This window comes from Bos indicus, chromosome 11, assembly GCF_029378745.1.
Source record: "Bos indicus isolate NIAB-ARS_2022 breed Sahiwal x Tharparkar chromosome 11, NIAB-ARS_B.indTharparkar_mat_pri_1.0, whole genome shotgun sequence".
NCBI classification, from domain to species: Eukaryota; Metazoa; Chordata; class Mammalia; order Artiodactyla; family Bovidae; genus Bos; species Bos indicus.
In genome coordinates, this window is record NC_091770.1 from 74,835,268 (window position 1) to 74,846,705 (window position 11,438).

General features: G+C 41.6%; 1 protein-coding gene across 2 annotated transcripts in view; it reads left to right on the forward strand.

Moving 5' to 3' along the window:
• WDCP (WD repeat and coiled coil containing) overlaps positions 1–10,368 on the forward strand; it is a 15,482-nt gene extending 5,114 nt beyond the window's left edge. Inside the window, exons 2-5 of one of the 2 annotated variants that reach the window (XM_070799053.1) lie at positions 1,074–2,877; positions 5,595–5,712; positions 8,193–8,283; positions 10,029–10,368. In XM_070799053.1, coding sequence (XP_070655154.1) covers positions 1,093–2,877; positions 5,595–5,712; positions 8,193–8,283; positions 10,029–10,128 — 2,094 coding nt within the window. In that variant the 5' untranslated portion in view covers positions 1,074–1,092 and the 3' untranslated portion in view covers positions 10,129–10,368. The remainder of the gene's footprint in view (positions 1–1,073; positions 2,878–5,594; positions 5,713–8,192; positions 8,284–10,028) is intronic. The other variant, XM_070799054.1, reaches the window with a different exon arrangement.
• The last annotated feature ends 1,070 nt before the right edge of the window (positions 10,369–11,438 follow it).

The following is an 11,438-nucleotide window of genomic DNA, read 5'->3' on the forward strand; positions in this document are numbered from 1 at the left end:
ATCTTTATGTAAATATATACAAACACACGTTTATAGACATAGAGAGGTGAATTTCTTTTCATAAATAGGAGCTTACCAGATGTGTTATATTGTGAATTTCAGTGCTTTGGGGGAGGATTTTTCTGTGTCATTATTCATGGAGCTTCCGTGTTTTTTAATGTATTTCCATATTGATGTACATTTAGATTTTTCTCTTATAAAAGATGCTATAGTAAATCCTTATACATACACATGCTGGAGTATTTTTATGGTACTGTGAAAAGTCTTTCTTTTAAATCTCTTATATTTTTTACATATTTTTTTGCATTTGGATCTTTAATTTATCTGGAAAGTATTTTGTTATAAGATATGGAAGGCAAGTTTCTTAACCTTTTAGAGCTTCAGCTCTGTTGTCTCTCACATAAGAATAATAGTGCTGCCCTCACTGGACCATTACATGGATTGTATTGAATTCCAGATGCTTTTGAACTGTGGTGTTGGAGAAGACTCTTGAGAGTCCCTTGGACTGCAAGGAGATCCATCCAGTCCATTCTAAAGGAGATCAGTCCTGGGTGTTCATTGGAAGGACTGATGCTAAAGCTGAAACTCCAGTACTTTGGCCACCTCATGAGAAGAGTTGACTCACTGGAAAAGACTGATGCTGGGAGGGATTGGGGGCAGGAGGAGAAGGGGACAACAGAGGATGAGATGGCTGGATGACATCACCGACTCGATAGACATGAGTTTGAGTGAACTCCAGGAGTTGGTGATGGACAGGGAGGCCTGGCATGCTGTGATTCATGGGGTCGAAGAGTTGGACACGACTGAGCAACGGAACTGAATTGAACTAGCACCACATATGGCACATTCTGGATATGTTTATTCTCTTCCTTTCCTTCTAATTTGGCCAGCAAATTCCTATAGTAGCTGGGTGTGTTTATAGGATATTGTCTTTTTGCATATTCGGTAAGAGTCGAGTCATCCTGATTTCCTCTGTTTTGCCGTGTCTCACATTTCACAGAAAGGCTAAACCAGTTGTCTGGATTTGTCTGGTTATATTTTCGTGGTGTAACTTTCCTTCTTGATTATTTCAGAGAAGCCTTATCAGAAAGGATGGAGTTGGGACAAGGAAAACTTCTCAGGACTGGACTGAATGCATTATATCAAGCAATACACCCAATCCACGGCCTTGCTTGGACTGATGGGACTCAGGTAGTCCTGACCAACTTACAGCTTCACAGTGGAGAGGCCAAATTTGGGGACTCAACGGTCCTTGGACAATTTGAACACGTGTATGGGGTGTCCTGGGCCCCGCCTGGTGCAGCTGACACACCCACTCTGCTCGCTGTCCAGCACAAGAAGTGTGTCATCGTGTGGCAGCTGTGTCCTAGCCCTGCAGAGACAAGCAAGTGGCTGATGTCTCAGCCCTGTGAAATCAGACAGTCATGCCCTGTCCTTCCCCAGGGCTGTGTGTGGCACCCAGAAAGTGCCATCCTGACTGTGTTGACTGCTTGGGATGTCTCCGTGTTCTACAATATCCATTGTGACAGTTCCCAAGTCAAAGTGGACATCAGCACTGAAGGCCTCATTCATTGTGCATGTTGGACCCAGGATGGCCAGAGGCTGGTGGTGGCAGCAGGCAGCAGCCTACATTCTTACATTTGGGACAGTGCTCAGAAGACTCTTCACAGGTGCTCCCTCTGTCCCATCTTTGATGTGGACAGCTACGTACGTTCAATCAGAGCCACTGTGGACTCACAAGTCGCTATAGCCACTGAGCTTCCGCTGGATAAGATTTGTGGGTTAAATGCTTCTGGAACTTTTGACATTCCTCCTAGTGGTGAAGACACTTGCCTGCATGCTTTACCAGTTACTGATCGAGTTTCCTCTGAAACAAATTCTGAAACACCAGTGTCGTCATCCTATTCTGAGCCTCTGGATCTAACTCATATCCACTTCAACAGATTTAAATCTGAAGGTAGTTCTCTTACTTGTCTAAGAAAAAAAGACTACTTGACAGGAACTGGCCTGGATTCTTCACATTTGGTCCTCTTGACCTTTGAGAAGGAGGTTACCTGCAACAGAAAAGTCATCATTCCAGGCATTCTGGTTCCTGATCTAATAGCATTTAATTTTAAAGCACAAGCAGTCGCAGTGGCTTCCAATACATCTAATGTAATTTTTATCTATTCTGTCATTCCATTATTAATGCCAAACATCCAGCAGATTCAGTTAGAGAGTAATGAAAGACCAAAAGGCATATGTTTCTTGACAGATAAATTACTATTAATTTTGGTGGGAAGACAAAAGTCCATGGACTCGGCATTTCTTCCTTCTTCAAAATCTGACCAGTATATGATTCGTTTGATTGTTAGAGAGGTAATGCTGAAAGAAGACTCTCCAGTGACACTGAGTGAAAACCAAAGTGGTAACTCTGCTTTCAGTACTCTGATAAATAAAACAAATATAAAAAAGCTAATTGAAGATCTTTCACCAGATTTTTGTCACCAAAGCACAGGGCTCTTGTTCACAGCTAATAGCAGCAGTCAAAGTGGACAGCCTGGAAGAACCCTTATTAAAGAAATAGAAAGTCCGGTATCCAGCATCTGTGATGGCTCCACATTCCTAGAAACTCTAGATGCCAGGCCTGTTAACTGGTCAGTAACACCGCCCAGACCCAGCGGCACACCAGCCCACACCAGTACCGCAGAACCTCCTAACTTAGAACGGGAAAAGGAAACGGACCAGCTGTCTAAGGAACTGGAAGTTGTATCTAGGAACTTGAGTGAAGTGCAGCGACATCTTTCTGAACTCAGTGACTTTCTGCACAATGGAAGGAAATCCTCTCCAGTGTACCCACTCTCTCAGGATCTGCCTTATGTTCACATCACTTGCCAGGTAACTTCTCTGGGGGAGCTACCACTGGCTCCTGTAGCCAATATGTGCTGCAAGAGAAATTTATTGTTGAGGCAGTAGGGTTCTAATTGAACTTCACTGAGCTGGGCATGTTATGTTCAGGCAAGTTGTTAAACCTTTCAGGTTGGTTGGATAGGCCCACATAGCAATATACACCATGACTTTATCATGCGCATGGTATGAAAACATGAATTCTTGCACTCATTCTGGCAATCTATGTTTAGAAAACAAATTCTTAAATCATGCTGTTTCATTGAGAAGACCTTTTCTTATATGCAGTTGCAAGCTCTCTTCCATTTATAAGAAAGGTTATAGTCATTATAATTTTTTAATGTATCTATGTATGCCTGTATATGCAAACATAAAATATTATTTAAATGGGCTCATATAATATCTATTTTATCATGAATACTTTCCCACTGAACTTGGCCCTGCTTCTCCTTCCTGTAATCCACTTTTAGCTAACAGCTTAATGTGGATCCTTGCATATTTTTTCTTTCTACTCGTATAATCTTACACAGATCTTTGCCTAATTCATAGGTATATAGGTGTTGGGGTGGTGATTTTCTCATTGTTTTACAAACATGGGGTCATATGGTGTATTCTTTACTTCATGCTGAGAGTATTCTGTTTATTCAGTTCTTCCCTTGTTGATGGACATTCACTTTGTTTTCAGTTCTTAGCCACTCCAAATAGTGCTGTAATAGTATTCTCATATGTATCTATTTATATTCATATTTTTATTTCTATTGGCTTGGTTCCCAGAAGTGGAAGTGCAGATTTGAAGAGTGTGTGTGTGTGTGTATATATATATATATATATATATATATATATATATATATAAAATACGTATATGCTTCTACTTTTAATAGAGTTGCCAGATTGCCTTTCAAAGACTTTTTACTAAACAATGAATCATCACATGCCCATCAGCAATATATGGGACTATCCTTTTTCTTACATCCTCACCAATCTGATGAATATGAAGTAGTATTTCACTTTTATTAATTGTTTTTCCCTTACTATTGGCTATGATGAATGCTTAATCGTGGATGACTCTTTGTGACCCCCATGAACTGTAGCCTGCCAGGCTCCTCTGTCCATGGGATTCTGCAGGTGAGAATACTGGAGTGGGTTGCCATTTCCTACTCTAGAGGATCTTCCCAACCCAGGGATCGTACCCTGTCTCTTGTGTCCCCTGCATTGACAGGCAGGTTCTTTACCACTGCGCCACCTGGGAAGCCCCTGGTAATTCACTACTGTTAATGAATTTGAGTATATCCTCCTGTTTTTTGGTCAGTTGAGTGTGAATTGCCTTTTGCTCATTTTTCGCTATTGAGTTACCAGTTTACAAGAGGTTTTTCTACAGAAATTGATGTGTAGTAATCTATGTTTTTTTATATTATTTTTTAGTTTTAACATTAGTTTTTACATTTATGTTTTTAATCATTGATTAAAATTTTCTGAAAGATAAATAGTTGCGCTACCAACATTATTAAAAATCCATCTTTATCCCACTGAACTTGATCTACCAAATTTCTCATATATAAACTTACATATCCTGAGATCTAATTCTGGTTACTTCTTACTGCAGCCACTTAATACTGGTCTTTGTCTAAAACTTTAACAATACCACACTGATTTGATTACTGTGGAGTTATATATTTTTGTTTAAAGATATATAGATATATCTGTTGTCAGTTGATAGCATTTTTTAAGCAATAAAGCATTTTAAAATTAAGGTATGTACATTATTAGACATATGCAGTTGCATACTTAACTACAGAATATGCACTGTGCGTCCTCCATGGCTTGGTTATGTGTGACTCTTTGTGACTCCATGGACTGGAGCACCCCAGGCTCCCCTGTCCATGGGATTCTCCAGGGAAGAATACTGGAGTGGGTTGCCATTTCTTCCTCCAGAGGATCTTCCCAACCCACGGATCGAACCCATGTCTCCTGCATTGGCAGGAAGATTCTTTACCACTGTGCCACCTGAGAAGCCCAGAATATGCACTGCTGCTGCCACTGCTGCTAAGTCACTTCAGTCGTGTCCGACTCTGTGTGACCCCATAGACGGCAACCTACCAGGCTCCCCCGTCCCTGGGATTCTCCAGGCATCCAATGCATGAAAGTGAAAAGTGAAAGGGAAGTCGCTCAGTCGTGTCCGACTCTTAGCGACCCCATGGACTGCAGCCTACCAGGCTCCTCGGTCCATGGGATTTTCCAGGCAAGAGTACTGGAGTGGGGTGCCATTGCACTAGGAAACCAAAAAACTTCATGTGGCTCACTTTATTGTGACACTCACTTTATTTCAGTGGCCTGGAACCAAAACCTGCAATATCTCTGAGGTATGCCTGTTTCTAAAACAGCTGAGCAGTTTTTCCTCACCATCTGATTGTATCTTTCTCAGGCTGCCATCCGTCATCCTATAATGCTATTAATCTCATCCTAGAAAAACCAATTCCTAAAGATAAAGACATAACCTTGGGGAGGAACAGAGCAAAAGGAAATTTGGGGTTGTGGCTTGTCTGATTCTTTAGTTGTGCAAAATAATGCAGCAAAAAGCTCCTTATTTAACACTGAAGTTCAGAGTGGTAATAGATAAGAATTTTTTAAACTGTACATTCTATTCTTAGGAAATGTTAACCCCATTGCTTCTGCAATCAGTTTAACAATTTTTATCTTTATTTTTGAAGAAATCTCATTTTGTACATCCTGTTGTTGAAAAAAGAATGATGCTTCTCTGCAATGGCAAGCTAAGACTCAGCACAGTCCAACAGACTTTCGGCCTCTCTCTTGTTGAAATGCTGCATGGTAGGTAAAATTCAGAAGGCAACTCTACCCGACATCCCCTCCCTCAATTTTGTGACTGTCACTGGTGATGAAATGAAGTGTACCAACCATTCAGTGATTCAGTAGACGGTTAAAAAGTATTATTAATAGTTATTGTATATCTAGGCCTGTTATAGGTGCCAAAACACATGGAAAATATGGGTTCTGCCCTTAAGGAACTTATAACCTAGTTGAAAAACCTGAGTGCACACATGAAAAAACTAAATAGAGTTACAAAGCAATATGTAACAACTGCAGAAGATGACAGAAGACCTCGTATATACCAGTTGCATTAAAACGTAAAAAGCATGGCAGAATATTTCTTTCATGTTGAGAGGGGTGCTCTGTGCGCACACAAACATTCTTTCATTTGTTTATGTATTTATTTATTTTAATTTGAATTTATTTGTTTTAATTGGAGGCTAATTACTTTACAATGTTGTATTGGTTTTATTAATTTTGGGGCCACAGCACATGCCGAATGAGATCTGAGATCTTAGTTCCCCAGCTAGGGATTGAACCCTTGTCCGCTGCAGTAGAAGTCTTTGCCACTGGATGGCTAGGGAAGTTCCTACATTCTTTTTTTCAAAATATTCTTTCCCATTGTGGTTTATCACAGAACACTGAATGTAGTTCTCTGTGCTATACAGTAGAACCTTATTGTTTTCTTTCTTTTGGGGGGCCGTGCCTTGAAGCTTGTGGGGTTTCAGTTCCCCAGCCAGGGATTGAACCCAGGCCACAGCAGTGATAGCCTGGAATCCTAACCACTGGGCCACCAGGAAATTCCCATAGAATATTTCTTAAAGGCATTGTCATTTTTTTTTTTTTTAATTAAAGGATAATTGCTTTACAGAACTTTGTTGTTTTCTGTCAAACCTCAACATGAATCAGCCATAGGTATACATATGTCCCCTCCCTTGTGAACCTTCCCCCCATCTCCCTCCCCATCCCATCCCTCTGAATTGATACAGAGCCCCCATTTGAGTTTCCTGAGCCATACAGCAAATTCCCGTTGGCTATCTATCTTACATATGGTAATGTAAGTTTCCATGTTACTCTTTCCATGCATCTCACCCTCTCCTTCCCTCTCCCCATATCATATGTAAGTTTCCATGTTACTCTTTCCATGCATCTCACCCTCTTCTCCCCTCTCCCCAAGTCTGTAAGTCTCTTCTCTATGTCTGTTTAGGAGCATCTCACCCTCTCCTCCCCTCTCCCCATGTCTGTAAGTCTCTTCTCTATGTCTGTTTAGGAACTGTCATTTTAATATGCAGCAAACATGCGCACATGAAGGACGCTCCTAGATGGCTTAGGACTGACTCGTGCCTGTGTTCCATCCTATGGGGAACATGGTGGTTTTCTTATGCCTCAGTCTTCAGGACAGCCACACACTAAACATAAATTTTTTTTTTCCATTCCTTTTTTTTTTTCCTGCTAAACATTATAGCATCAGCATTTTTCTATTTTGATACATGCATTTATGATACAACTTGATAATTGTAATTTTTACTGGGTTAACATTCTATCTTGGATGTACCATATTTTTTTTCCTTCCAGTTTTATTGAGATACAGTTGACATACAGCACTATAAAGTGTACAACATAGCAATTTGACTTAAATACATCATGTAAGTTAGTGAACAGCCATCATCTCATATAGATAGAAAAAATTTTTCCTTGTGATGAGCAGTATTTACTCTTAATACCATATTTCAGTTTGCCTTGTTTTCTTTGACATTTAAGTGGTTTCCAATTTTTCATTATCATCAATAACACTAATAAAAACCTTTCTGTATTTTATACATTTATGGAAAGTGTAGATTTTCAGAAGTGAAATTACAGGGTCACAGTAGACTCAAAAGAACCAGAGAAAGTCCAGGTATGTGTTACACCAGTGGTACTAGGTTACCACAGAACAAACTATTTAGGATTATCTGGGCACTTCTAGCCTGGCACTAGTCAGCTCAACCTTCTTGGGTGTCTAGAGGCTGGTATGGATCTCAAAAATATAGAGGTTTCCTCCATAGAGTTGCTGTTGCCAGCTGCGCATAGTTTCTGGAGAAACTATTAGATGGCATTAGAAAAGGTAGGGACGCCATACACAACCCCTAACATCAGCATGCACACATGCACACACAAGCTCAAATACATGACACTGACCCTTTAGTGCCTAGCCCGGGCGTTAATACGTGTCCCTTAGCTCTACCTGTCACCTGTCGTCAATATCCCATTCCTGCCATGGAACCTGACCCTAAGTTTCACCCGGCCCCTCCATCTCTGTAAAGTCTTGCGATGGTCAGGTTCAGGATTATCAACTATTACATTCTTTCTCTCAAAAAGGTTGTATTTGTGATATTTTTCTTTATTGAGTAAGACAGGATATCCTGAATTGCCTGTATGTTTATTTAGAATTGCTTGTGTGTTTATTTTAGAATTGCCTGTGTGTTTATTTTACTTTGCAGACTCTCACTGGATCCTTCTCTGTGCGGACAGTGAAGGCTTCATCCCCTTAACTTTCACAGCCACACAGGAAATAATCATAAGAGATGGCAGGTCAGATGACTTCCGAAACTCTGCCTCAGAGCCTTGATAGCAGTCCTTCTCTTAGAGTCTTCAGTGATGGATTCCCCAAAGCGGAGATACTACCGGCTCTTCTGACCATACTGGCAGTGTAGTCTGATACTTGTCAGCAGAGTATGTGCTGAACAGCCTCGCAGACCAGGCCATTACTAACAAGAGCTGTTTTCCAAGGTGGACGCTCCCCAGCTGGGGTCTGCAGTGCCGCTGGGAGGTGAAGCACTTGCCATGGCTGGCTCTGCCACTTTTCCCCCCAGGCTGCTGTTCCCTGCTCTGCAGCAGAGCCCAGTCTTTGTTAGATGGCTCAGAAAGCAGTTATTTATGTATTCATGACTGTGTGGTTTTGTCTAAGGGCAGAATTCCCGGCACAAAACAATATTATGGTGCCATATGGATTGTGTTTTATGGTTTCTCTGAGGCTTTCTGTCCCTTGCCCAAAACGGCATTAAAGCTTTTAGAAGCACTTAAAAGGTACCTCAAGATTGTAATAGATCTTCTTCTTGGCTTCAAGTTGAGTGTGAGGAGTGCTGGAGAACATCTGCTCCAGCGTCTCTTTTTACCCTAAACGAGTAGGAATGCACAGAGCTCAAAGGAAAACAAAAAATCGATTCATTTCTGCTCCCAGGACTACCTAGAACAGGAAGTAGTTCTGATGTTGGATTTAAACCTAACCCTCTCACTTCCCTAGAAAATTCTGGCTGACAAAAGTCCAGGAGCTCCTGAAATCTGGCCCTGGGCATATTTCAAATGATACTTAAAGTGCTTTGACTCCCCCGGGGCCCCACTGAAGCAGGTCCTGATGTTACTAGCACAGTGCCAAGCACAGGTGAGGCCTGTGGCAGGATTTTGTGCTCTTGTCACTCAGGATTTTCTCCCTGAGAGGTTACTCATCTCCTATTTTGGGGATCATAAAAGTGCCCTATTTTTCTCCCAGTAATTAACTCCCTTAGTTTAAATTGCCACCTTAATTTGTCTGTTTTTATGTTCTCCTTGTTCAAGTCTTACAGGCCAGCATAGAATCTGTGAGAGAAAGTATTTCAGAAAGTTGAAGGTTACACTGAATCTGAGATAGTTGCTTATAATTATGGGCTAAAGCACCAGTTTAGCCTAGTGGAAAGAGCCCTGATCCCAGCTTCAGATAGACTCACCACTTTTCACAGAGTCATAAACTTCTGGCACTGCAGCGTAACGAATGGATTGATGTGTGACTAGTCAGAACACATCTGCAGGTACGTTGTTGCAGCCATAGGAGCTCAGATGCACAGGAGCACAAATGCTTCTTCTCTTTTCTTTTAAAGTCATCTGGAAAGATCTTATACCCTTGAGGACTCCTGTCTGCTAGTTTATGAAGATGGAGCAGGGATAGGGAAGAGGCGAGAGCCACTTGCGGTTGAAATGCATTAGAGGAGCTGCTCGGGTAATGGGAATGGAGGCCACTTGTCTGGAATCAGTTGCTGGAGAGCAGTGGCTGAGGACAGCCTGAGGCCTGGCTCCATTTTCGAAGGAAGTGTCTGGTGGGGTGAAACCACACAACTGTGAAGCCTCAAGACGGGGTCTGGGGGACCTGATGGCAAAATCTGTGTAGGTGCCCCAGAGTGTATGTTACAATCGTTTCGCTGGTCAGAATCCTGTGAATGAGTCTTCAATAAAATCACCAATGGTTGTTGCAGCTGTTGTGAATGTTTTTGTTTTTTAAGTTTATTTATTTTTGTGTGCATCAGGTGGCATGTAGAATTTCCCCGACCAAGGATTGAACTTAGGCCCTCTGCATTGGAAGCGAAGAGTGCCAGCCACTGGACCCCCAGGAGAATCCTGTTGTGAATAGTTTTTTTTGTGTGGGTGTGTGTGTGTAACTATTTTAATATTTACTTTGTGATTGTTTCTGGTATGGAGGAATGTTCTTGATTTTTACATATGTTGTCTTCGTATTTCTTCTGGTGGACAGTCCAGGATATAAATTATTTCTTTCCAACAAATCTGATCCCATGACAGCTCTCATACAAAACATGTTTCCCTGGTCTCTACTGTATATAATCATTGAAATAAATAAAAGATAATCCAGTATTTGTTGTTTTGGGGAGAGAAGGAAACAGGGAGAGAAGAGTTAAATGCTTTAAATTATTGTTTAATGTTATATTGAGAATATTCTACATAGAAACATTACTTACAAATCTCATTTTGTGCCCCAATCTTAAAACTTTTTGTATGGTATTATTTAGTAAGTGCAGTAGATGTAAAGTATTAGGAAGGCATGATAATAAAGTGAATCACCTATCCCGAATTTAAGAACCAGAACATACTAGGAACCATTCAAGCTCCCTATGTATCCCTCCTGGACCCTTCTCCATAGAAGTAACTCCACCCCAGATGCTTATCTCTTGATTGTTGTAAATTATCATTTCTTCTTTTCTACTTTTTATTTTATGTTTTTAGCTGCACCATGGGGCTTGGGGGATCTTAATTCCCAGACCAGGGATTGAACCCAGGCCACTGTAATGAAAGCACCAAGTCCTAAGCACTGGACCACCAGGAACCTCCCTCTTTTTGTTTATTTTTGGTTGTACTGGGTCTTCACTGCTATGTGCAGGGTTTTTCTATGTGTGCTGAGCGGGGGCTATGCTCTAGTTCTGGGGTGAAAGCTTCTCATTGCGGTGGCTTCTCGTTGTGGTAGCTTCTCATGGCGGGGCAGAAGTTCGAGGCACACAGGCTCAGCAGTTGCAGTGCACAGACTTAATTGCCTCGGGGCGTGTGGGATCCTCCTGGATCAGGGATCGAACCCATGCCCCTGCATTGGCAGGCAGACTCCCAACCACTGGATGACCAAGGAAGTCCCAACTTCTACCATTTGATAATGGTAGAACCCACACGTTGCAACACTTTTCTCTCAATACATACTAGGTATATGTGTGGAATGGGTTGGTGGAGACTAAGGAGAGACCAAGTTAGGGGTTTTGGTGACTGGATAGATGCTGACATAGATTTACCTAAAATGCAGGAGGCAGAACAAGTGTGGGGAGAAGGACATGTGATGTTTTAACTGCCTGGAGGACACTGAGGTGGGCATCTGATCTCCAGTTCTGGGCACAAAACCATTTCTCCCATTTCTAACTGCTCTTAGGCAAGTTGCTTAA